This window comes from Canis aureus, chromosome 23 (assembly GCF_053574225.1).
Source record: "Canis aureus isolate CA01 chromosome 23, VMU_Caureus_v.1.0, whole genome shotgun sequence".
Taxonomy (NCBI): domain Eukaryota; kingdom Metazoa; phylum Chordata; class Mammalia; order Carnivora; family Canidae; genus Canis; species Canis aureus.
The window spans coordinates 15,431,645-15,459,510 of NC_135633.1; the positions used below are offsets into that span (position 1 = coordinate 15,431,645).

At 44.0% G+C, this 27,866-nt stretch overlaps 1 protein-coding gene across 5 annotated transcripts in view; it reads right to left on the reverse strand.

The window, feature by feature from the left end:
- The window catches only part of PARVA (parvin alpha), a 167,722-nt gene that overhangs the window by 109,561 nt on the left and 30,295 nt on the right, over positions 1-27,866 (reverse strand). Inside the window, exon 1 of one of the 5 annotated variants that reach the window (XM_077866444.1) lies at positions 20,896-21,019. The exons of the other annotated variants lie outside the window; for them this stretch is intronic. Coding sequence (XP_077722570.1) covers positions 20,896-21,004 — 109 coding nt within the window. The 5' untranslated portion in view covers positions 21,005-21,019. Of the gene's footprint in view, positions 1-20,895; positions 21,020-27,866 lie in introns of those variants that run through there. 5 annotated transcript variants of the gene reach the window in all.

A 27,866-nucleotide genomic window follows, 5' to 3' on the forward strand; every position in this document is an offset into this window, starting at 1 on the left:
TGTCTGGGAAGGGGTGGGGGTGGAGAGAGGCACAGAGCTCCTAACCCAAAGAGGAGACACTCACCCTCATGAGGAAGGAGGGCCGCGGTATGTTGGAGCCGGCTCCTACTTGCTCTCCATGATTAAATTGTTCAGAATTCATTGGGTCGGTTGTCAAAAACAACCATTATTAAAATTTAAAACAGAAACTCACAATTAAATTATGCTTAAAAACAGGGGTCATAAATACTCAAACTCATCACTTATTTTATCCACGCTCTTGAGGTTATTTACATTTACAGTCTCTATATGGTAGAAATACTACATAATGGTGTGCTACTGTATCTCTCCCTCCAATTCCACATTCAAAGATCCCACAAGATTGGCCATGGTGGGGGTATGTGCATCTTGGAAATCAGCAAACATTACAAGTCAGGGCTGGATTTCTCGTTTTGTCGATTAGAGTTAAGAAAGTGATGGAAGAAATGTCAATAATGGACATTAAACTTCAAAGTGAGTCACATCCGTACTCATTTCATTATGAATAGTATTCTTTTTATTAAAAAAAAAAAAAAAGAGGAAAATGCTCTCCCAGCATTCGAAAACTCTTATCTGATTCAGCAAAGATGTTCATGTCACTGGTGAATGAGTAAGTTCTGACATACTTAATGCCGAAGCGGAAAGAGGTTTCGGTTTAATGAATATGCACAAGGGTGAAAAATAGTTTAGCAGATCACATTATCAGATTTAATAACAATGAATGTATTAGGAAAGAGTTAGTGGATTGGGATGACATTCTACTAGTCAAATCGTGGTTGAATTGTACCCACAAGTCAGCCGTGGGTATAAGAGCTCAACAAAAATCAATAAAAAACATTCTGTGGCAACCAAACAGCTTATGGAGTTTACAGGGAAGTACTGGACGTCTTATTTGTGCATTTTGTGCTACAGTCCACTATGTCAGAAAATTTAAATTTATATATGCATTTGCACACATACTTTTTTTTTTTTTAGGAGAGCTGGTTGTTAAATATTTACCAGCACCCAACTGAATGAGGGTGCCTGCAAATGCATGCTTTGGGGAGGGCTTCCATTCTCCTCATTTCCACTGCCACAGGGTTCAAGGGTTAGTGCTTTTCACAAACTCAGAACCTGATTTGTTTCTGGATTAATACATGTCACACTCTCCCTACCAACCTATATAATTTACTCCTCCCCCAAATTCCTGAAGCTCCTTCTGTTTTTTATTCACTTGGCACTTCGCAAATGCTGCCTCCGCATTGGCTTTTCAGTTTACAACATTTTTTTAATTTATGCCCCCTCTCTCGTGTTAGGACAAAGGTCAGTCTCAGAGGCTTTTTCCATGCTTTTTAAAAGGGTCTGCAGGGCACAGGTGTTCCGAAATGCCTGCACTGAGTCAGTCAATAGGTCAACATATGTTCACGGACTCCAACCTCTGCACTAGACACTCTGTCAAGCCAGAGATTCGGAGGCGTGTGAACAACTCGCCTGTCCTCAAGGATCTCACAGCTTCGTACGGATGACAGAGATGCTTATGTGATGGTGGCCAGGCTTTGCTGAGTACCAAGTACGCACCAGGTGCTTATATCTAGGACTTCGTGTCCAATGTCTGGACACACAGGTATTTGTGAACATGCGGCTGACTAGCTAAAGAAGTTAACTTGAGACTAGACATTGGGTCATCACAGTTCTGGGGACCCTGCTCTGTCCTTAGCAGTGCCAGAGGCCAAATGTCCACGAATGAGTAACTGGCCTAGTATTACCACCTAGTTATTCACCCCCTGTTTCTTTTTGTCCTCCTGCTCCCCTTACTAACCTTCCTTCCTTTCATAGGAGGGACTCCATATGGAAAAGGAAACTGAGGTGACCCAAAGCTGACAGACGCACACAAGACTGCTCTCCTAAGATTTGTAAGCTGGCAAGGCCTAACACACAGGGCTTGGGATTCCTCCACCCGGGCTTACTTCGGGGCTCACCATCTGAGCCACCCTGCAAATTTCCCAATGCCCTCACAGAGAGCTCTTGGTACCATTTCGAGGGTACCACCCTCTAGGGGAGGTCACGTAGCCAGTAGGGAGCCCTGTCCTAGGTTTTCCACAGCTGGGGAGACTAGTCCCAGGATGGGGGAGCACTGAAGAAGGCGGGCGTCAGGTGGGAATGGCAGCCACACTTGACATTCTATCAGCCTCTGCTCTCACGACTCTATGAGCTTCTGGGGCGCACGCAGGCCTGCTCCCCGGAGACCAGCATTGGGTTTCCTCCCAACTCCACTTGATAAACCCGACGGAGCTATACTTCTCACCCAAACATTTTTGGTGTCATTAACCTTTTCTCAAGAGAATACAATTAACAACATGGCAGCTAAATTTGAGGTTTTCACCAAAAACCTTACAACAAAAATTCACCCACAGACACTTCCGTCTAACTTTATTTGGCCCGCTAGGGGATCCACATAAGTTTCTAAATAATTCTTAGGCCTTCACGCTCTAAAACTTGCTTTTTGAAAACGTGTCTGTTGGGGTAGAAACCATTTCTTAAGCAGACTAAACCCTTCTTGCTCTCTTCAACAGAGAATGCTGCGCGTAACGTGACCTTCGCTTCCAGTACTGTGACGCCCTCTGTCCCGCTGGTAATTGTTGATTTGGGCTAAAACCACCACGTGTGCATGGTGACAGTTTCATTTTTCTGTTTTGGGGAGGGATTTGAACAGGGTCAGGAGGACCGGTCAGACTTCAGCAGGTGGGGAGGGGAGTGGGCACCATATCTTTCTATCTGATTCCACGACACTAAATTGTGGACCAGCCTCATTAGCTATTTACTCACTCACTAGCTTAGTTAGCTGTTTCGGCTTGGTTAGCTAATTTAGCAAGGAGTTATAAACAATATTCCATACAAATGACACATTTCTTTTAGAATAATTGCATTTCCTTTCTCCGTTCTTATTTTATTTCTTTCCACTGTATCATTTAAGGGAAAACCTGTTTTATTAGTCTGATTTGCATTTCATTTCGGATCCTATTTTTATTTCCTTTTCATGCTGTGCTTTTGCTGATTACTCTCTTTTCTAAATTTCAAATTAAAAATGAGACTTTAAAGGCTTTTAAAAAGTGTCTAAATAAATCATACCTATTTATTCCCATGTATCGTGTTTCCTTTTCTCTTTCCTTGCCCACCCCAGAACATTGGTTTCTCTCCAATCACAGAGCACCCCCTGGTCTAAGCTACGACCTCTCACTTGCACTGCTGAAAGACACCCCGAGTGTGTCAGCCTGCTTTTACACTGCCCAACTCCACTAGCCACACACTGGCCGAGTGATACTGTGGCAAGGTCACCCAGCGGTCAGAGCTTGGGCTCTGGAGGCTCAAGACAACCTGGTTATAAACTGAGCCCTTTACAAACATACTATGTGACTCCAGCCTAGCTGCTTAACATCTTTGAGCCTTGGTTTCCTCAGTGGAAAATGTGCATATTAAAAGTACCTTCATCATATGGATATTCTCTGCATTAAATAACATACGTACTTCGCTTGGAGCAACACTAGGCACATATATTGGCTTAGAAAAATCTCTTAAAATGTACATAATCCAGATTGCTTAAAACCGGTTAAGAAATCAAATGCCCAATCCAGCACCATAAGGCCCTTTGGATTTGGACCTGCCTCAACTCACATCAATTCCCCTCAACTTATTTACCTGCTCTACTCATCCACTGGCCTTTGGTTGTTTCTCAAACCCACAGAGCTCTTTCACACCTCAGGGCCTTTGTACATGCTGTTCCCTCTACCTGGCTTCTTCATTCATATGAATATAATGTAACCCATCCTTCAGCTCTCACCTTAAATGTCATTTCCTAATCTGACTGTGGCCTCGCCCAGCCACCCAGGCTAACTGCGTCCATATTCTTCTCTTTCCTTTGTAGCATTTAGCATAATTTCTTCCAAAGTCTTTATTTGGTGGTTTAATACCAATCTTCCCCTACTGGAGTATGGATGCCCTGAAGCCAGAGGCCATGTTTATTTTGTTCAAACCTGTATCTCCCCCATGTGGCACATGGGAGGGCATAATTTAGCAGTTACCTGTTGAGTGAGTGAGAACAAGTGGCTGAATGAAATTGGGAAGATGAACGTGGTCCTTTATGGAAACACTTTTGCCTGTTTTTCTCCAGGTGTATACTAGTTTACAGAAGCTACTGAAACCTGCCCATGGCCAGAGAATTTGCTGGTTTTCCTGGTAATAGAGTAAGAATCGCTAATTCATCAAGGCACTTACTCAGTATCTCTGACTGTCTGCCACATACTTAGCACTATATACTGGCCTGTAGTCTGCTGAACAAATGAAACAAGAGACCTGAAATCTACTTTCACTCCTACCTCTACAGGAATAGTAGACACAGGAGAGGTACATAATAATACAAAAGATAATTAGGCAATATGACAAGGCTGTGAATAGTTATTTGCCAAAAAGAATGACATACTCAAGGAACACATTAAGATGAGGGCAGAGAGAAATCACTCAGAAAATCACAAAGAAAAGAACTTTGGGTGGGTTCTCAGGGTGAATGAGAGGTGAGGGGGGAAAAAGGCATTCTCTGCAAAGGAAACTCATAGTTGGGATGAGGGAATGTGGTCACTGTACTGGGGCATGTGTGAGAGGACTGACCTGGTGGTTCAAAGCTGGGGAGACAGAGGGGTGGGAGAGAGCCTTGAAGAATCCAGTAAAGAGGGGCTATGAAAATCCTCTTCTTTTTCAATGGCCAATATCATGTTCATCTTGCCATACAGCAATTTGCCCTGTGTTTTATAGGAGAGGTTTACATTCGATGGTGCTTACTGAACCAATTATGTGGAATTAAAAAAAAAAATCAAAAAGCTCTGTTCCTCCATACATTTCTAAAAGAAGTCCGAATGGGTTCTTCTGCAAACATCTCTAAATTTTCAAATATCAGTCACATAAAAGGTTTCAAAATACAGGCAAGATTGTGTATTACATAAGTCATACTAGGGAGTAAATAAGATCTTGATCTAAAACACCTGAGGACAACACTAAGCGAGAGCAAGAGAGAGAATATGCCAGGACCACCTTCTACAAGAATATAGTTTAATAAACCATAGTTTCCTGTAGACAAAAGGGGAAATGTTTAAAAAATAAACAAGCACGAGCTATTTTACAAAGACAGAACCAGCAGTAGATGGGGAAATTATTAGGATAGTTCAATACCTTCATATAAAAAAATCATTTTTTATTTATTTTTAAAGACTATTTATTTGCCAGAGAGAGAGGGAGAACACAAGTAGGAGGAGCAGCAGAGGGAGAGGGAGAGGGAGAAGCAGACTCCTCCCCGTTGAGAGGGAGCCAGATGCAGGGCTCAATCATGGGATCATGACCTGAGCCGAACGCAAATGCTTAACCGACTGAGACACTCAGGTGCTGCCCCAAAATCAATTTTTAAATCTAAGAATTCTTTTGATGGATGCTGAGAAGGCCATCAGTAACATTCAATGTTAATTACTTATAAAAAGTCTTCAAAATAAGAAGAGATGGATACCTTAAGAAAGGTCACAAATTTAAATCTGAGTTTCAATATTATTTTTTTTTAAGATTTATTTATTTGGGAGAGAAAGAGAGAGAGCACAAGCAGGTGGGGCAGAGGGAGATAGACTCCTCAAGCAGACTCTACCAAGTGCGGAGCAGACACGGGGCTCGATCTCATAGCCCTGAGATCATGATCTGAGCCAAAACCAAGAGTTGGACACTTAACTGAGTGAGCCACCCAGGCACCCCTCAATGTTATGCTTCATGTGGAAATCGTAGATTAGTGGTGTCCCTTAAAACATTCTGCAGTGATGGAATATTTATTTCTATGCTGTCCTTCACAGTTGTAACAAGTCATGTATGTCTACTGAGCATTCAGATGTGGCAATGTGACAAAGGAACTGAATTTTTTTTACTTTAACTTTTAATTTATTTAAATTTAAATGGCCATGAGCAGCTCATAGCTGCAAACATAGGTAGAAGCCTAAGATGTCCCTCTCAGCACTCCCACTGGAGATAATATTAGAAAAAATTGCAAGGCAAGATGGAAGAGAATTGGAGAATAAATATAGGAAAGGTAGAATTAGAAATACCACTTTTTTGCAGGTGATACAATAGAGAAAGTAGAAAATGTAAGATCAACCAAATGCATACCATTGATATAAAGCTAGAAAAGGCAATGAAAAATGGCACTGTGCCCAATACTGAAACAAATGGAATACTTGAGAATTTATGTATCTAGGTGAATAAGATATCTAGTGAAGTAAAAATGATAAAATCATAGTAGGAAAAATAAAAGAATATCTAAATAAACAAAGTTATATCCATTGCTCCTCACTTAGAAAATTGAGTAATACCAGTAACATTAGCCCATAAAAAAATAGATTAACATGAGAACAATTGAATTCCTGCTAGAATGTTCTAGAATGTAATAAATCACCAGCAAAATTAATAAGGAAAAATAAATACATAATAATACCAAAGAAGATTGGAGGAGGATATAATAATCAAATTTAAGGACATATTATAAAGTGATCTTCATCAAGACTGAATTTTACTGGATCAAAGCCAGGACAAAGACTAATCAAATAGTGATTCCGGAGATGGATTTAAACACTGATATAAGTTGTTGGGATTCAGCAAACAAAACAAAGAATCACAGTAATGGATGAAGGAATCACTCTTTAATAAATGCTCGTGGAACAATCTGGTATCACTATGAAAAGTATATTACATTCCTAACTTGCCAAATATGATAATACTTTCCAAATTGGCCAATGAACTAATTAAACACAGAGAGTGTCAAAAAAGAATTGTGTGTTTACATCAGCTACAGCAGAGAGAGAGATTCATGACTACTGAAAAAGTAGTTATCATAAGACTAGAGAAAGGTGAATTCTAATACTTCAAAGTCTACTTAGTCTCCTTAATAAAAAGTAACAAATACAAGGGGGGCAAAACAAGTTTTAAGTTATGACATATACAACGGGTATTTGAGCAAAATAGGAATGAAATCTTACATTGTGATATAAACATACACTGTCATCAGTAATGAGATCCCACTTGACAAGTAGCCAACGAGAGAGAGAAAAAGAAACGTTAATAAGTGGCAGCCGTGTGCCAGACACTTTAGATATATGCATTATGCACACTGGGAAGCACACCCGATAAACCAGCACCTGGGAAGGTGTTCAGTCTCACTACTAAAGAAATATGCATCAAACTAACTGAAGATCTATTTAAAAACAATAGAAGCGACAATGATTAAACCACGTTGGCAGAGCTGTCGGCAACAAGCGCACTCAGCCACTGCTGGGGCACTGCAAATTACTCCAGGGTTTTCTGCAGGCTGTCTGATGGTATGGAACAAGAGCCATAAACCTTTGGATCCTTAATTCCTCTTTGGGATGACATCCCAAGGAAATGCACAAAAGGAAAAGAGACACAAAAAGGAAAGGAAGAAATGTGAACAAAGTTTCCAACAGCAGATTAATAAGAACCAAAATCAAATTGAGTTAAATGTCCAAACACAGGGGAACGGGTGAAGTCAATCTGGTATAGCAATTCATTGGGATTCTATGAAGTTATTAAAAACTGAGTAGTAGATCTATGGATGGAGAGGTCAACATGGAGCAAGTTTAAAAAAAAAAAAAGATAAGCATTAGATTCCTAAATGGAAAGGACTGCAAAACATTTCCAATCAGACACAGAAGATGACAATTGGACAGCTGTGAGTCAAAGCCCTTCCCTGGCTAGAATATTTCCCAGTGTAGGGAGAAGACAAGGTAAAGCCGCAGCATCTGGCTTGCATGGTCACCTGGTAAGGCTTTGAATTCTATCAATAGATCATGAACCACTCAACAAGAATGCTCCAGGCCTGACCTGTTCCAATATTTCGAGAGCTTAGTTTAGCTCCAAGAGAACATAACCAGAAAAAGATATGATCGGTCTCAATATTTTTAGAATGCATCCTTTTGGTTTTGCCAATGATCTTGTAGATTAAGGAGTGTCCAAGTTCTATTTGTGCAATCCAGTTCAAGAATTTAAGCCATTGTTTTCCATTGAAATACATAAATGAGTAAAAACACTGCAATTAGGGCACTGAGAGTCTGACGTATCACTGTAATCATCACCAGCCTGCCCACAAAAGGTGGCCTCGGTAGTTAGGTGTTGCCAGGTGTGCCATTGAGATATGCCCTGTTAGGTATCCTAAGACCCTGTGAGGTCCATTTCAGCAAAGCTGTTCTGTAATCACGGCGAAGGTAGGAGATTTTAAAAGGCAGATTAAAGAAATAAAATTCTGTTGTTGGATCTGGTATTTAGAATCCTAGACAAAGAATCTGATATATGTAGTTGAAGTCACTGCTTCATACATTGTCTCTAGGAAGTTTCATTCATTCTCATGGCTTAATACCTCCACCCCCACCTCAAATTCCAGTCCCATGTCTTTGCCTAGGGTTTTTTTAAGATTTTATTTATTTATTCATAAGAGACACACAGAGAGAGGCAGAGACATAGAGAGGGAGAAGCAGCCTCCTCACAGGGAGCCTGATGTGGAACTCAATCCCCAGACCTGGGATCATGCCCTGAGCCAAAGGCAGACGCTCAACTGCTGAGCCACCCAGGCGTCCTCTGCCTAGATTTTTCTAATCAGATATAATGTAAACGCTTGTATTTAGGGCTGAGATGTCTGTAATCCCTGTTACCATGCTTGGATGTCCTCATCTGGGCCATTCTTTGTAGTTGGATCTGATCCTCAGACTCCTTGCCCATCCTGTGTCAAACGATCCATGATGGCAAACACCTGCATCCATCAAGCTACAACATGGAGTAAATTCAGAACAGTACCACTTCTCAGAGCTACTACAAGTTGAAAAATAGTAAAAGTCCCAAACAGGTTGATATGAATAGATAGCTGACAGTTGTTTGAATGACCACTGAAGGAAACAGGAATCTAAGACCTCTCACAGCTAACTCCTTCCAACCTTGCTGGAAGGCAGTGTGTGGTGTGAAGAGCACAGGCTCTGGACCTAAACGTTGGTGATGTTGCTTACTTGGCTGTAGGACCAGAGCAAAATGTTTCATTGGGCCTCAGTGGTTCCCATCTATCAACTGGGAATAATGATGCTTCTTGCCCCATAAGACTGGTAAGAAGACTGAGCGACATATGACCTATAAAATGCTTAGAACAGTGCCTGGCACTTAGTATGCACTCAAGAAATGTTAGCTATTATCATCATGCACTAAAAACAAGTCTTTGGGCTCCGGATCTGAGCCCACAGAACAATCATTACTGCAAGTAGAAAGGATGGGTAAGTAGAAGCAAAGATGGAAAAAAAGATCTGGAGTAGACAGCCACTGTAGTGGTGGCCCATCAGACTGCAAATCCAGAAACTTCTACCTGCAAAGCCTTTCCTTCTGCCTTAGGTTCTGAGCACCATCCATGTTCCCTCCTCCTTAAGGTCCAATTTGCTGCGTGGTGGCTGCTTAGCCTATAGCCTGACTTTTCTGCTTTTTCAGAGTTCTTATCAACGTGCATCCTTAAAATAAAGCCCCATTACTTGAGATCGTTTGAGTAAGAATCTTTGTCTCTCTGAAGCAACATCGACTTGCTATGGCAAGCGTCTTATGTCTTCTTGATAAGGATGAAAAGTACAGCACTAAGAACACAGTAAGATTGTAATACCGTTGCGTGGTGACAGATGCTTAGAATGCATCCTTTTGGTTTTGCCAATGATCTTGTAGAGCTGATCTTGTGAGCGCTGAGTAACGTGGAGAATGGTGGATTCCCTACGTTGTACACTGGAAACTAACGTCACATTGTATGTCAGCTATACTCCAATTTAAAAAAAAAGAGAGAGGGAGGATATTTAAAAAGAAGAAAAGGAAAAGATACGAGGAACCACCGAGGCAGAGGAAATTCATGGCAAAGCGGGGTGGCCCCTGGGCTCCTGTGCCCCAGCACAGGGTCCTTCGAGCTGAACCTCCTCCTGGCTTGGGCACTTGTGTTCAGGTACTGCTGCTGCTTTAAGTGCGCTTACCTCTATGTTAGACTTGCCCCACCTCTCCGGGTTTGATAGCTGTAATGGGGCAGTCATGGCCTGGGTTCTTCCTGCCACAGTCTATTTCTCTCCATTTAAAAAATAAATAACAGAAACCAATGGGCGTGCATGGGCTTCAGATGCTTCTCTGTATGCTCTTTAAGGCTCCCACTCCTGATTCCTTGCCTGCTCTGGCTGTGCTAGATTCTCTGCTACTGGAACCCTTACCGGGAAGGCTGAAAGGGAGTAAGAATTTAGCTCCCCAGTCATTTCCTTGGGTCTCTGAAAAGCCCTCTCTCTCTTAATTAGCAGCCTCAGCTTCCTCCGGGTCCTGCTTTTTTCTTCTACACAGTTGCAAAATCCAGTTTCACCCAGTCTGTAGAACCTCCCTTTTCCCCAGCCAGGAGAATTTGTCAACTTTCCTGCTCAAATTTCTGCCAGTAATTCCTTCCCCAGTGCGCACCCCACTAGCCAGATCCTCAAAGACCTGTCATTTCCCCATATTCTCCTAATTTTTTATTCTTACTTGGACTTTTTTGGCTCCTGGCCCTTTAGGACCCTTTCTTTTTTCTCCCTCAAAGAGTGTCTGGTAATACAGTATTCTTAGGCGCTTTCTCTTGATTTTGGGCTGAGATCCAATCCCAAATTGCCTTCCCTTAGTTACACTTTATCTTTTTTATTAAGTCTCTCTGTACTGTTCAACACCATACAGAGTGGTGGCTTCAGGCTTCGTGTCTTACCTTCCACAAAAATTGGGTAGAATTTGCTCCATCCAGCGTTCTTCAACGATCGATCACTCCAAATGAACCCTTTGGTTGGTTGGGACACCAAAAGCACAGGCAACAGAAGCAAAAGTACATAAATTGGACTAGGTCGGAATTTAAAACTTCTGTGCATCAAAGGACACAACCAACAGAGTGAAAAGACAACCCATGGAATGGGAGAAGATATTAGCAAACTGTAATCTGATAAGGGATTACTATCCAGAATATGTAAAGAACTACTGTAATTCAACAACAACAAAAATCACCCCACCTGACTAAAAATGAGTAAAGGACTCGAAAAGGTATTTCTCCAGAGAAGATAACACAAATAGTCAATAAGCCCATGAAAAGATACCGAAGTTACTAATTATCAGGGAAATGCAAATCAAAACCACAAGGAGATACCACTTCACAGCCGCTCTGGAATAACCAGAAAACAAATGTTGATAAGGACACGGAGAAATTAGAACCCTTGTGCACTGCTGGTGGTGACGTAAAATGTTATAGCAGCTGTGGAAAACAATATGGAAATTCCTCAAAACAATTAAAAATAGAATTATCAGACGATCCAGTAACTCCACCTCTGGGTTTATACCCAAAAGAATTGGAAGCAGGGACTCAAGCAGATACACCTCTGTTCATGACAGCATTACTCACAACAGCCAAAAGGTGGAAGCAACCCATATGTTCACAGGCAGATAAATGCATAAACAAAATATGGTATATACATACAATGGAATATTATTCAGCCTTAAAAAAGAAATAAGTTCTGACACATGCTACAGCACAGATACACCTTGAGGACATCATGCTAGGTGAAATAAGCCAGTCACAAAAAGACAAATACTGCAGGATTCTACTTATAGGAGGTGCCAAAAGTAGTCAATTCCCGGGGACAGAAAGAATGGTGGTTTCCAGGGTCTGGGGGTGGCGGGGTTAATGGGAACTTGTTTAATGAGTATGGAGTTTCAGTTTTGCAAGATGAAAGGAGCTGTGGAGATGAGTTGCACAACGTGAATGTACTTGACACTGCTGAACTGTACAATTAAACATGGTTCAGATGGCAAATTTCATGCTATGTGTATTTTACCACAATTAAAACAAACAAACAAAAAGGACTCCTTGGTCAAAGCCGGGTTACTTCACTAATTCACTTACTAACCCGGGCAAGTTATTCAATCTCTCTGTGGGTTTGATGTCCCTTATCTGTAAATGGGATTTGTTCCTACCTACCTCCCAGGCCATTGTGAGGATTAAGTAAATTACTGCACCCGAAGTGTTTACGAGAGTGCGTGGCACAAAGCATTCTTCAATAAATGTCAGTTATCACAGCAGTAATAATTATGATGATGACAGTGTGCGAGGCACTACTGGAAGCATATTCCTGTTACCACATTTAGCCTTCTACAACCCCACCTCCTCCCCCAGTAGAGCTGAGATTTCACAGGTAGGGCAACAGGGTCTCAGAGAGGTTAAGGGACCTGCCTGGGTCACAAAGCTGGGGGGCGGGGGGCAGGATGAAGATTCAGTTAGGCTCCAATGAAGTACGATCGCCTTACAGAGAATAAAGCAATCATCACAGTGGCTCCAGAGCAAGTCAGAGCTGGAGCTTATGTCCCAACCATGAACTAGGGGTGGGGGAGGCTGTGGTGGGGATGGCTGGGAAGCTCGGCTCTAGTCCAGGCCCACAACCCACCAGCTAAAGAATCCCAACTGTCTTTCGTCCTCCTCCCACACCCATCCTGCCCCAGGGATGAGACCAGCTGGACTTAACAAAGAGAACACAAGACAGAAGTAGGAAGCCGGTCCCAGAGGTCCCCACAGCCCCCAAACGCATGGAAGAACAAGATCCAGAGGGGAGACCTCTGAGGCCTGCGGTGGTCAGGGTTCGCCGGGGCAGCCTCGCCAAGCCCACGCCGAGGGAACAAACCCATGCCGCCCAGCCAGACTCTGGGAGCATCGTCATCATCTGTCAGGAACCAAGCCCAGGTAGGTGGCCTGCGCTCCAAGTTGGCCTCTCACCGGGCCAAGCCGATTTCCTCGGAGAATTTCTGACAATAGGGCAGGAATTCAGTTCCCGATTTTTCTCAGGGCCCACAGGGGTGTGCCAGCAGGAATGTTAAAAGGACTTGCACTTTGTGTTTTGTTGTTGTTGTTGTTTCTTTCAAATCAAGGTTTTTCTCCTCCCCACCTCAACTCTGAGGCTTGTATAACACCCAAGCTGGCCTTGAGTGGCCTATGGTCACTTTGCATCAGGGTCGGTAGCGGTCGGTGCTGCATCCAGAGGAAAGGGTGCCAACCTGGCCAGAGGTGCCCTGCTGCCCCAAGCCTCAAGGTGGAAGGGTACCTGCCGGCTCCAGCCCTCGGAGGAGACTCAGGTCAAGCTAGAAGCAAGAAGAAAGCCTTGGCACCAAGGGGCCTCTAAAGCAAAAAAAAAAAAAAAAAATCCAGAAACAGGATTTTGACATTTGGGAAAGTTTTATTTCCCTTCCCAGCGATGGGAGGGGCTCTGTAAACACAAACTGAACTCGGGCCCTTCTCTGTGGAAAAAAAAACTTAATAAATCCTCTCTCAAAGTGAAAAATTCTCTCTCCTACCAATCGTTTTTTTATATCAGGCAAGTAATACATATTCGCTGTCGAAAATAAGGAAATACAGACAGAAAAATTAAAACTACTCCAAACCCTACCTTCCAGATTTAATCACTGTCAACATTTTAGGTATACATTCCCAGAGTCTGCTCAATGCATACATATATTTACATACATATAAATATGTATAAAACACTGAAAAAGTTTCAATTAATATTCTGTGAAAATCACTCCGCATCAATAACATACAACTGCATCGTGTTTTTAGTGACATTGTATTACTACATGCTACACCATATGATCAGTGTCCGATCATACGTGATGTCCAATGATTTTGTAAGAATAAACTCATATAAGTGGAATTGCTGAATCAAAATGTTTTTATAATCTGCATAAATCTCCCTAATCGGTCTGTTTCACTGATATACAAGTTTCCTTAAAGTGACAGACTTTTGTGCTGTGCTTGTAATCTGAACCAGCCCTTGGTTTTCTCAAAGACAGTTCTCCATTATAAGCAGTTCCAAAATAGAACTCCTTAAACGTCTTGTCTATGAGCTCAGAAATGACTCAGTGGCATTTAAAAAATACACCATTTTATTTGACTTTAGTAATCAGCTAAACAGAGATCCACACGACAGATGTACCAGGATACTTGCCACGCAAAATGTATTTGTGCAAAATCAGACTTCACTACCCACCGTCTGATCGGCCCTCCTCTGCCCCTCCATCTCTCAGCCCCTCCTTTCTCCGTCTTCCTTCCTTTACTCTCTCCTTCCCTTTCTCCCATCCATCCGTCTGTCCATCCATGCGTCCATCCATCCTTCATCTCCCTTTCAAGATCACTTCCCTTTCCCCTTTTCTATGCCCTCCCTTCTTTCTCTCCCTTTCTGTCCTCCCTTCCTCCTTATCTTCTTTTCTTTCCCAAGGCAGTAGGGACCCTTCCTGGAAGCCAACAGTGCTGGAGGAGCCGGGTGAAGGTCCCAGCTGCAGAGAGAGCTGTATAAGTTGTCTGTGAAATCCTCAGTTTTTGGTATTCATTATTTAAGTTCTGTGGAAACGAGCTAGCTTTGAAGTTTACTGACTCATCCTCCTCTTTAACTTCTTATTTCCTGTAAATGATCCATTAGTTTTTGGCAAGGTTCATGTCACAGAGCATTCCCATCAGAAGGGGCTGTGCTACAACCCTGGACAATTTTAAGACTGCCTTTTGCAGTGGGACTGGAAGCAAGATGGGGACGTGTAGACTCCACTTTCTTAAAAGTTGCTTCCACCAGCCCTAATGCTGCCTTGCATTAATAATGTGAAGCACATGCTCCATCTGCCTGCTGAAGGGTGACAAAGCCATTTATGTTCATAATGGCCAAATTTATTCTACAGATGAAAATTTTTCTAAAGCTACACATAGGCTAGTCAATCAGTCTCACCAAGGGGAAACATTCCCCCTCAATCATTCCACTTTAGACCTCTTTGCCAAAGCAGCCCGTGCAGCATGGCATTAAGACGTTGAAAAGGGAAAAACAAACGGAGATTATAAACAGTTCTCCTAAGTTCCCAAACTTTCTGCCCCTAATAAGGCATGCATAGATTAGCGCCAACGGCTTAGTGCTAGAGGCCAAGAGCCTTTCCACAAAGATCCAGGAAGCTCTACAGGACTCTTGTGGATTTCAGAGACCGAACAAATTGATTTGGAAACTTCTTCTTTAAGGGGAAAAAAAAAATCAAATTGGGGTGAAAAAGTACTATTATCAGCAACATACTAGATTTCTCTCTCCTTTTTGCCCCCTGGCTGATGGGAGCAGAAAGCCATCCCTTTGATATCAGAGCAAATAAAAGTTTGAATTATTGACTGCTCACGCTAATGCTGAATTTTACTACCACCATATTTCAAAATGAAATTATTCTAACATCTATGCCTCAAATTAAGATCTGTGATAATATACACTGCAGTCCAGAAAATGTCTTCAGTTCAGATGATGTAAAGGCCGATCCCTCTTGGGAGTAAACACTGGCTGTTGTTTCTCATCGGCTAAAGCTCTCCTCATCCCTCCAAATAAATTTAAGTATTGATGATGTCAGGGAGTGTTGCCAGGTTAGCACAGCACATCTGGGGCCGGGGGTGGCGGTGGGGAAGGCAACGCCACTTGAGAGTCACAGTGGCTGGTTATGTCTTAAAAGCAGCATTGTCAAAATAGGCCTTTCTCCTATGATTTGCAGAAACGAATGCATAGGAGAAAAGTGGAGCATATAGCACACACAACTTGACTCTTCCGGCTCTGCTGTGTTGGAAGCCTGGTTTCCAGTTTCTCCCTCTGTCTTTGCTCCTGGGGGCCCCAGGTGGGTGTTGGGAGCATTCAGAGATTTCCAGGGCTCAATGCCACCCACATCAGTGTAGCCAACACCTCACTTATCAGAAGCAAACCTCCCCCTCCTCCAGGTGGTGAGGTCCTGAGCACTGCCCTACCTCCTGCCCTCCACTCTTGACTCCATCAGGAGGGTGGCGCTGGGGTGGGGAGGCGGAGGCCAGTGCACTGGACTCCAGGCAGGCTCCTGGGCCCAGCCATAGGTTCTGAAAAATACACGGCCATAGAATCTATAGGATCTGTTCCCCCGATGCAAGGGGAAAAGATCTTCTCCTCCCTGAGCCTTCATGTAGCAAAGCTGGAGGCCCAGTGAAGAGAGGCTCCTCAACATCCCCAGGGGCACTCCCCCCACCAAAGCCCCGCACACAGGGCCACTGGCCCAAACACCACTAAGAATCCAATTCCATTTTTAAAATTCCTTCTCACAATTCCTTTCACTTCCTATGACAACAAGATCAAATGTCTGGAAGGACCTGTCTGAATATATTTTCACTTTCCAAGCACAAACTAGGCGACCAAAAAAAAAAAAAAAAGAAAGAAAGAAAGAAAAAGAAGAAAAGGAAAGAAAAGGAAAGGAAAGGAAATTCTCTGCGGCCACAAGACCAGACGGGGCTTTCTCCCTGGCTGCCAGATCGGAGCATTATGCTCACAGAAAGGTCACAAAGCAACCAAACCGGCTCCAACTGCTGCTACATGCTCTCATCTCATCTTGCCACTCCTCCAGCTCTACATTTTAATCTCAGTTTTAGAAGCTTAAATTCCTCCAGAGGCACTAAAATACAAAAGCATTTAAAACATTATTGAAGACTAACCCGGAGCAAAAGAGGAGGAGTTTCGGGCCTCTGAAGATAAAAATTTAACATGTCAACTACTGGAGCCCCTCAGAGTCTGCAGGAAGCACAGCAAACTCACTCTGTTGGATCTCTGACGAGGGAAGGAGGCTGCTGTAAAATGTAAATAATGCTTCACTGGCATCTCCAGCTCTTCTGTTTTAATTTTAAAACTGGAGACTAATGATCTCTTATTTACTAGAGTTGCAAACACTGCCAACGGGAAAATAAACCACTACTTTGGGGATGAAGTTGCTGACAAAGTTTTGACAAAGAAAAATAATTGATAGCTCGGTGCTGGCACAGGGCGGTCTGGAGCATGGGGAAGTGGACTTGCTGCGGGGGTGCTGGGCAGCCTGCACCCGCCACCAGCCAGGCCAAGGGCACCGTGCACACCCGGGCCTGGGAACCGCTGTGGCTTCTGCTGGGACCGAGGCTATCATGTGGGACATAAGTCCAAATGGTTTTTGCACATCCTCCTGTAGTCACGGCTTTGTGCAGAAATTGCTTTGCTCTCCGGTTACAAATTCTCTTTTGTTTAAGAAAGCTGTCTGTGGACGATTAATGTCTTTCAGCTGGGGGCTCAAGTGTTCTCCAAGTTTGGTTCTGGGCTTTACCATTTAGCATTCTCATCCTCAGAAATGATGCAAGAGCCTTCGGGACAGGGAGCCACCAGTGCCAGCTCCTTGGGGCCTCCTGATAGACAGCTCCTGTGAGCACAATCGTGATTGAGAGTCCCAAAGAGAGAAGGGCTGCGGGAGGATCACATGCAGCTGGGTCAAAACCCGAGAAGAAAGAGTCTGTCTCTTAAAACATGAGTTTATGGGAGTTGCGAGAACAAATATTGTTCAAATGTCCATACTACCCAAAGCAATCTAGACATTTAATGTAATCCCCATAAAAATACCAACAGCATTTTCACAGAGCTAGAAAAAAAAAATCCTAAAATTTGTATGGAGCCACAAAAGACCCTGAATAGCCAAAGCAATCTTGAAAAAGAAAAATGAAACTGGTGGTTATCACAATTCCAGACTTCAAGTTACACTACAAAGCTGTAGTAATCAAAACAGTATGGCTGTGGCACAAAAGCAGACACATAGATCAACAGAATAGAAAATCCAGAAATAAACCCACAAATATCTGGTCAATTAATCTTCAACAAAGCAGAAAAGAATATTCAATGGGAAAAAGCCAGTCTCTTCAACAAACAGTATTGGGAAAACTGGACAGCTACATGCAGAAGCATGAAACCAGACCACTTTCTTACACCACATGCAAATAGAAACTCAAAATGGATTAAAGGCCTAAATAGGAAAACTGGACATAAAGATCGTAGAAGAGTGTACAGGCAGTAATTTCTCTTAAATTGTCTGTAGCAACATTTTTCTAGATATGTCTCCTGAGGCAAGGGAAATAAAAACAAAAGTAAACTATTGAGACTTGATCAAGATAAAAAGCTTCTGCACAGAAAAGGAAACAACAAAACTAAAAGGCAACCTACCAAATGGGAGAAGATATTTGCAAATGACAAATCTGATAAATAGTATCCAAAATATATAAAGAATTGATACAACTCAACACTCCAAACACAAATAATCCAATTTAAAAATGACAGAAGCCATGAAGAGACACTTCTAAAAAAAAATAAATAAATAAAATAAAAATAAATTTAAAAAAAAACCGGGCAGATTGCCAACAGACACATGAGAAGATGTTCATGATCACTCATCATCAGGGAAATGCAAATCAAAATCACAATGAGATATCACCTCTTATCTGTGAGAATGGCTAAAATAAAAAGCAAAGGAAACAGCAAGTGTTGACAAGGATGTGAGGAAATAAGAACCCTCATGCATTGTTGGTGGAATGCAAACTGGTGCAGCCACTGTGGAAAAACGGTATGGAAGTTCCACAAAAAAATTAAAGATAGAACTGCCCTGTGATACAGCAATTGCACTACTGAGTATTTAGCCAAAGAATATGAAAATGCTAATTCAAAGGGATACATGCACCCCAATGTTTATAGCAGCATTGTTTAGCAGTATCTGTCAACTGATGAATGGATAAAGGACAGGTTGTGTATATATACAATGGAATATTACTCATCCATATAAAGGAACGAAATTTTGCCATTTGCAATGACATAGATGGATCTAGAGAGTATTATACTAAGCAAAATAAGTCAGAGAAAGACAAATACCATATGATTTCACTCATATGTGGAATTTAAGAAACAAAACAAATGACCAGAACCGGGAAAAAAGGAGGGAAGGAGGGAAAGAGGGAAGGGGGAGGGAGGGAGGGAGGCAGACAGAAACCAAGAGACTCAACTACAGAGGACAAATAGATGGTTACCAGAGGGGAGGTGGAGAGGAGGATGGGTGAAACAGGTGATGGAGATTAAGAAGTACACCTGTGCTGATGAGCACCAAATGATTAAAATAAAAACTTGAAGTATGAGTTTAGAGGTTCCATCTTAACTTTGCTTCTTAAACTTTTTTGTTAAAGTATAAAAGTCTTTTGAATACAAACAGTATTACATTCTAACAGTATCCCCCTGTATTCTCATTTGTCTATCCTGAAGGCTGGGAAACTCATGGCCCCAGGACAGTAAGACGTCATTCTTGTTATCATGAATGATGGATTTACTTGCAATGTCTATACATTTCTGTCTTGTGTGATTGTCCCTTACTTCCCTCTCATCATGTTTTAGGATTAGCAAATATTTTAGGTCCTTTTGGGGTGTATTTAGGGGACTGATAAGGGGTCATGTCTTGAAGCCTTGACAAATCAAAGTGCTGAGCCTCAGTTTGTCTATGAAATGGAGCCAATATCTCTGTAAAAGAATGGGCAAGGAGAATGCTGGTCTAGTTTCCCTTGGATGCCCCAAGGCAAATGCCTGGCATGGGCAGACATTTCAGTTGCAGTGTTGGTATGGCGCAGGCACCCAATATGCAAGGCCTATTGTTACTATTACTACCGCTAATAATATCAGCGACCAGAACAATATAATACGTTTTTTTTTTTTTTTTTTAAGATTTATTTATTAGAGTCACAGAGAGAGAGAGAGGGGCAGAGACACAGGCAGAGGGAGAAGCAGGCTCCATGCAGGGAGCCTGATGTGGGAGTCGATCCTGGGTCTCCAGGATCAAGCCCTGGGCCAAAGGCGGCTCTAAACCACCAAGCCACCGGGGCTGCCCAATATAATACATGTTATTGACCCCAGAGAGCTATTTCTAATTCAGGCTTCACTATCTCAAATTAACTCTGCTATTTTTTCCCCTTCCTCACAGAATTAAAAAAAAAAAAGCCTGGAAATGTTGGCTTCAACTTCTCAGTGATAATCTTGGCTTTTAGGAACAGCCATTTAGAGTTTCCGATCCAAGGAGAACTATTAACACTGAAGTGGAGGCAGAAATTGGGAAATGTGAATGCAGGGCAGGTCTGCTCGTGGCTATCACAAGATCATTTGCTTCTGCAAACATTATTTCTTAGCTATCAGTATCTTTTGTCCCAATTTCTGCAGGCAGAGACCTCTGGGAGAAAGAGCTCGACTGGGGCCCACACATGTTTTCAGAACAGGCTGGTACATCCTGTCCTTGGTACAGAGCCTGGCACATCAGGAGCAAAACAGACCTCTCTTTTGACACACTTTCTTTGTGAATTCTGTAGGACCCAAGGCTTGCTGCAGAAGCCACCCCAGAGCCTTCCTCTCGGGCAGGGCTTATGAACTGCTTCCTGGAGCCCCCTGCTGGCCCTTTCCATGCTCACAGCACGTTCTCACACCCCTTTGGGGCAGGGAGGAAGCAGCTCTCCACCCCAGGGGCTCATTGCTGGCATCTGTCGTCTATGGGGGTACCCCACATTTTTAGGATGAAAGCAAACATGATCTGCATTAAGGCTGGGACAGATAAAGTGTTTCTCTCCAATGCTGGTCATTTGTTAAGCATCTCTTGAGCACCTACTGTGTGCCAGGCCCCCCACTGGGCACGAGGAAGAAGGATTATGGTTCAGTTGCTGCTCTCAAGAAGCTTCCAGGCTGAAGGAAGAGGCAAAGATGTGACCCAAGAAGGAGAATGTAAAAAGGGATATACCAGGTTTTGTGGAAACCATGGGGGACAGTGCTAGTCTTCTTAGGGCAAGTGGGAGAGGCATCAGGGAGGAGGTCCATGTTTAATTGGACCTTAGAGTCTTTTCTTAGAGACCAGGAATTAGTGAGGCAGAAAGAGGAGGGAAGGTATTCCAGGGAGAAGAATGAACATGCCCCAAAGGCAGACCTGTTTGGAGGATGTGGAGAAGCCGGGTGCTCACAGCAGGGCAAGGCGGCTGGTGAGGCAGGCTGGGGGGGGGGGGGGGGCAAGGATCCAACAGGCCACCCCCAGGCATGGGGGCTTCATCTTCTCCATTGTTCAATTTGCTGTGCTCCACTCATTTAACTGGGAGAAAGACATCAAATTCCCAGAGAGGTGCCATCTCGCAGAACACTCAGGAGAAGCCCAGGCCTCCCTAGAACGGACAAGGTCATCAAAAACGAGGGAAGTCTGAGAACGCATGAAGAGGAGCCCAAGGAGGGGGATCCCTGGGTGGCTCAGCAATTCGGTGCCTGCCTTCGGCCTGGGGCCTGATCCTGGAGACCTGGGATCGAGTCCCGCGTCGGGCTCCCTGCATGGAGCCTGCTTCTCCCTCTGCCTGTGTCTCTGCCTCTCTCTCTCTCTCCCTCTCTCTCTCTGTCTCTCATGAATAAATAAATAAAATAAAATCTTAAAAAAAAAAAAAAAAAAAGAGGAGCCCAAGGAGACGGGACAATTAAATGTACTAACTGTCCTGGACAGGATCCTGGAACAGAAACCAGGCATCAGTAGGCAAAAACTAAAAGAATTTGAAAAAGTTCAGACCTTATAAGGTTAATGGTTACATATCAGTACTGGGACACTAACTGTAACAAATGTGCACCCTAACCTCAGCTATTAACAGCAGGGGAAGTGAGGTGGGGGGCACGTGGGACCTCTGCACTATCCTTGCAATTTCTCCGAAAATCTGAAACTGCACGGAACAATAAAATTTATTTTTAAAAAATCCTGTGTTCATCCAAATAGCCAAACTACAGTCCCTGATTGGCTTTATGATAATTGTTATAAATGAGAACTTAGAAAATCCGCTTCTAGGACAGCCCGGGTGGCTCAGCGATTTAGCACCGCCTTCGGCCCAGGGCCTGACCCTGGAGACCCGGGATCGAGTCCCACATCGTGCTCCCTGCATGGAGCTTGCTCCTCGCTCTGCCTATGTCTGTGCTTTTCTCTCTCTCTCTCTCTCTCTCTCTCTGTGTGTGTGTGTGTGTGTCTCGTGAATAAATAAAATCTTTAAAGAAAGAAAGAAAATCTGCTTCTACACCAAGAACAGCAGTACTTATGCCCAGGCACACACGCTGCTGAGCGTTTTACATACCTTGGGACATAGGATTTCTGCAACAACCCCAGCAGCTACATACTATCATCCCCATTTGACAGGAGAGGAAAATGAGGCACAACTCGCCTGAAGTCAAGTAAGTGGAAGAGCCTGGATCTGAACCTCGTGTCTAATGCCACAGCCCACACACTTAATGACGGCCCCAGGCTTTACTGCCTCCTGACTTTCAGTTTTATATACAGATGAAGACAAAGAAGATTCTGTAGTGTTTTACTATTATTACGATTGTGCTTATTTAAACATTCGAAACCACAGTTGTAGATGGAGTGGGTGGGAGGAGGGACTAGGTCAGAGGTAGGTTTTGGAGCCAATGTCCTGGCAGCCGCAGTGGGAAGGAAGGAATGGTGCAGGCACTGAGCCTCTTGCTGTGATTTTTCTAACAATGTCTCTGAAAGGAAGAGGAGAACCGACTGGAGAGAATGAACTTCCCTAAAAGGATAAAGCAAGAAGCCCTTGCACAGGAACCTTTGTATCCAGCCCCAACCAATCAACCCACGGGCATTGCTAAGCCTCTAAATGTGTGCCTGGCCCAGGGCCTGCCTCGGGGCTCCCTGTCTGCTGCCTCCACAGACAGGACCTGATGGTTAGTAAAGGGAAAACTGGCACAGCCTGAGCAAAGGAGCAGGCTGGCCCAGAGCCCATGTCCGGGGAGGGGCCGAGTCTCAGAGCAAATACTTCCGGTGGGCTGGTAGGCTGGGGTGCTTCATGGAGGAGGTGGCCTGGGGGCTGGGCCCTGGAGACTGAGAAAAGGTAGATGGAGGGACTTCAGGCAGCTGCCCGAAGCCAGTGCAAGGCAGTCCTACCCTTGCAGTCCCTGTTCTTGGGTCCCCCCAGCCAGAGGGTACCGGGGCTCAGAGCCCAGTCTCTTACCTTGAGCTCTGTGGCTTCTCCTGCCTTTCCAGATCAATGAAGAGCAGAACTCATTTCACCAGTGTGCTTGAAGGTGATAACGTGCCACCTAGAGGCACGTACGGAATTTGGTACCCCTAGAGGTTACGGAAAACACCAACAAGTCTCCTAGCTGGTCACTTCCCCAAAAGCACAGATGCCAAGCGACAGCGCACAAAACAGATAATTAAAAATTCATGGGTCATAGGTCATATTGGAGTGTACTATCCCGGAGTTTAGAGTATCTGGTGTAAAATCCTTGTATTCATTTCCTATTGCTGCTGTACCAAATCACCACATATTTGGTGGCTAAAAACAACACAGATTTCTTATCTTACAAGTCCGGCAGCCAGAAATCAAAGTAGGTCTCACTGGGCTAAAATCAAGATGTTAGCAGGGCTGCATTCCCTTCCAGAGGCTTTTGGGGAGAATCCATTGCCTTTCCTTCTCCAGCCTCTAGCGGCCTCCACATTTCTGGTTCTAGGCCCTTACCTCATCTTCAAAGCCGGTAATGTTCCATCTCCCTAACTTTCCATGGTCATGTCTCCCTCTGACTCTCTTCTGCCTCCCTCTATCTCTTTTAAGACCCATGCAATTACAGTGGACCCACCTGGATAATCCAGGATGCTCTCCCTAGTTTAAGGCCAGTTGATTAGCAATCTTAATACCACCTGCAACCTCAATTCTCCTTTGCCATGGTCAACTACCATATTTGCAGGTTCCAGAGATTAGGACGTGGACATTCCGGGGGCACCATAGTTGGCCTATCACAAACTTTGTCTTTTAAGGTCAAACTATGGGAGGTAACCATTTTTCTTCAAAACATGAAAATAATAATTAGTACTTATCAAGCACCCGTGTACCAGGTTAGGCACCTTACATGCATTATCTCATTTAATTGTAGTTTCTGTTCAGTGAGGCAGGCTCTGTTAATAAACCAGTTCATGTTGCTCAACTGCTAAAATCCTCTAATGGCTCCCCAAATGTCCCTGGGAAAAACTCACAGCATTCTGATGGCCCTGTGAGGCCCTGGGGAAACCAGACTGGGGCCCAACTCCCAGTCACATCTCCTGCCAGCCTCCGCTCAACCTCCATGCTTCAGCCGTTGGGAATCTCCTTCTAGTTTCTGCAACTTCTGTGGCTGTTCCTGGGGATCCCTCCTTCTGCATCATTCACCCTCAAGATCTTCACATAGCTGGCCCTCTCCCATTGTTCAGATCTTTATCCTATTCAGTGCTATATTCTCAACCCCTAAAGTAGGGTTTGGCACACAGTAAGCACTCAATACGTATTTTTTAAGTGGACAGATGTGAACTACGCAAATGAAGAGTAACGCCAAGTTCACAAAGCAAATCAGCTGAGATTCCAACACAGGCCATATTCTACACCTAGCCTCTCAAGGAATCCACCCCCTCCACCCCCACCCCAGGCTTCCCATTAGAAACCCATGGTTGAGTAGGGAAGTGCAGGCGTGGAAATGCTGGGACCAGCTCTCGAGCAGTCCCCCACTCAGTACAACAGTGATGTGGGCCTGCTGACCAGGCTGCCATGTACCAGTCAATCAGTGAGCATAACTGAGTATGGTCTGTGTGTTTGGCCAGGAAGGCAATGAGACAAGGAGAGACATGGTCACTGCAAACCAGAAATTCCTAATCAAGTCAAGGAAGCCAATACGAAACATGAAACAATCAGATGCACCAGAAGGCCTATGATGCAGGGTTCACTGCTATGACAGGAAGGGCTGCCAGGCCAGACGTGGGACAGCACGGTGGGGGCCACAGTGGCTGGGTTTAACCAGCAGGGCCAGGGTGGCTGGGGTAAATGGGAATGCACAAGCAAAGCCACAGACCCTCGTGCTGGCTGGACATGTGTAAAGACAACCAGCAGATGGGGCACGTTAGGAAGCAGAGGAGATCAAGTCAGAGCTGGGGGTCTTAAAAGCTGGACTTAGGAATTTACACTTTATCCTTTAGAAGGATAGGGAGCTCTGGCAGATTCTTGAGCAGGATAGAAGCCTGTGTTTTAGAAAGACTTTTTTTTAGCAGGGGAAGGTAGCATGGACGAGATAGCAGGAAGACCTATTCTCTACAAGGTGGCATGGGTGAGAAAAGGCCTCAAACCATCAACACCTCCGCTCTGCAAAGCCTTCTGTTGGGACTCTGCTCCCTTGGATTAAGCATTACTCTCATGCCAGGGGCCTTCAAGGAGGCTAAAGAGGTGCATCTCCTCAGTGAGGATGACACAGGCAGGACCCAACACTCCAGGCCATGAGCACTTCCTGCTGAGGATCCTTAGGGTAGATGGGAACACCAGGGTGGATATGAAAGCAACCAAGAGGGAAGAAAAAACCCTGGGAATTGTGACCTGCACCTGGACCTGAGACAATCTCCTTCTCTCCCAAGCTCTGAACTGAGTATTTACAGTTTCCTGATTTTAGAAAACAACTTGAAAAGCTGGCTAGAGGGGTGCCTGGGTGGCCCAGTCCATTAAGCTGCTGACTCTTGATTTTGGCTCAGGTGTCCTCAGGGTCGTGAGACTGACCCCTGCATCAGGCTCCACGATGAGTATGAAGCCTGCTTAAAATTCTCTCTCTCCCTCTGCCCCGCCCTGCTCAATCCCCTTCACTCTTGCTCTCTCCCCGGAAGGAAGAGAGAAGAGAGAAGAGAGAAGAGAGAAGAGAGAAGAGAGAAGAGAGAAGAGAGAAGAGAGAAGAGAGAAGAGAGAAGAGAGAAGAGGAGAAGAGAAGAGAAGAGAAGAGAAGAGAAGAGAAGAGAAGAGAAGAGAAGAGAAGAGAAGAGAAGAGAAGAGAAGTCTGGAAAGAATTTTTGATTCACCAAGCATGTTCTAAATGAAACCTTTAAAAATATCCCTTCATATCCCTTAGAGGAGACATGCTCTGCAACTCCAAAGAGTAACAATCCGTATTTCTATAGCCTTCACCTAGGGCCAGGTCCACCCCAATGCCTGCAGGAGAGGATGATGGATTCACCATTTTTCCTGAAGATATCCAACGTGGAACTGAGGCTTTAGGAATCAGCCTAAAAAAAGACAAAAGAATGATTCCAACCTCCAAAGGAGTTGATTCTTCCATAGTCTAATCATCAGCTGCATACATTTTAAACACCAAAATTTTCAATTTGCTTTTTAACTGTCATTTGTGGGGAGTTTAAACAGATGTCACCAGGTTTCTCTGTGGGTGATAGCAACAACAGCCCTGAGCGCCATTATTTTAATGCATGACAAGGGAAGGCCATTGTATCATGGGCTCCACAGGCTGAAATCCCAACCCAGCTAACTACATTGAAGGACTCTTTAAGAATTCCTTACAGGGGCCTCTGAAGAACCAAACATGGGGCATCAGCAATGAGCCTGCAATAATTGGTAAAGTATTACAACAATAGTACCCATATTGGAAGACTTTTGTCCCTTCTCAACACGCTCCTTCATACCCTGGCCATGGATAGAAGCATCAGGAGGACGCAGTGGAGAAGGCGTGAAAGGCCCCACCAGGCCCGCTGCCCACTCCCTCTAATCCCACCTTGGAGGTCTGAGTCAGGGAGCCAGCTGAGTACAGAATAGGCAAAGCATGGAATTGGATGGGCAACTGAAGTTTTGATTTCAGGCTGGACTAGACCGCCAAACCTACATAATTACCCAAATGAAACTGCCCTCATACTGGAAGAGACTAGAAATTCATGCAATCTAGCTAAGACATCACAGAGCATATTTTAAGGCTGTGCTTGGAAAATCAACAGCTTTTTCCTGATTGAATGCCTATGGTAGTCAGCCTATTCAATGAATTTGTTCTAAAATAAAAATCAAAGAACAATAGGATATCATTTGGGGGGTAGCAAATTAACGAAGAGAAAAACACAATGTCCAGTTTTGAGGAGAGTGAAGTAAAACAAATCTCTATATACTTCTAGTATATTTTAGTCCATTCAGGCTGCTATAACAACATACCAAAGACTGGGTGGCTTATAAGCAACAGAAATTTATAGGTCACAGTTCTAGAGGCTGGAAGTCCAGGATCAAGGCACCTGCAAGGTCAAGTTCTCTGGTGAGGACCTTCTTCCTGGTTCATAGCTCTTCCCTTCTCCCCATGTCCTCATGTGGGAAAAGGGGCTAGGGATATTTCTGGAGTCTCTTACTAGGCACTAATCCCACTCATGAGGATTCCAGCCTCATGACATGAGCACCTCCCTAAGTTCCCACCTACTAATAACATCACATTAGGCATTAGGAGCTCAACGGATGCATTTGGGGTGGACATCAACATTCAGACCATAGCATGGCAGGATTATAAATCAGTACAGATTTTCTTGGACAGTGCCTCTCAAACTGTGGTGCACATACAAGTCACATGGGGATCTACTTAAAATCAAGATTCTGATTCATTAGGTCTAGGGAAAGGCCCAAGAATTGGCCTTTCTCAGGAGCTACCCAGCTAGAGTGGTGGTGTCCATGCAGGGATTGCGGCTTGAAAAGGACTGCCCTAGAGAAAACTAAGCAATGTATCTCAAAAGCCTTAAAATCTCCATGACTTTAGACCCACTAATAATATATTCTAGGAACTAATAAGGAATACATCAAAAGAAAATACACTGGGGTGCCTGGGTGGCTTGGCTGGTTGAGCGTCCAACTCTGGGTTTCAACTCAGGTCACAATCTCAAGGTTGTGGGATCGAGCCCTGTGTCGGGCTCAATGCTCAGCAGAGAGTCTGCTTGGGATTCTCTCTCCCTTTCCCTCTGTTCTTCCCCATTTGAGTGCTCTCTCTCTCTCTCTCTCAAATAAGTACATACATCTTAGAAAGAAAAAGGAAGGAAGAAAGGAAGGAAGGAAGGAAGGAAGGAAGGAAGGAAGGAAGGAAGGAAGGAAGGAAGGAAAAGAAAGA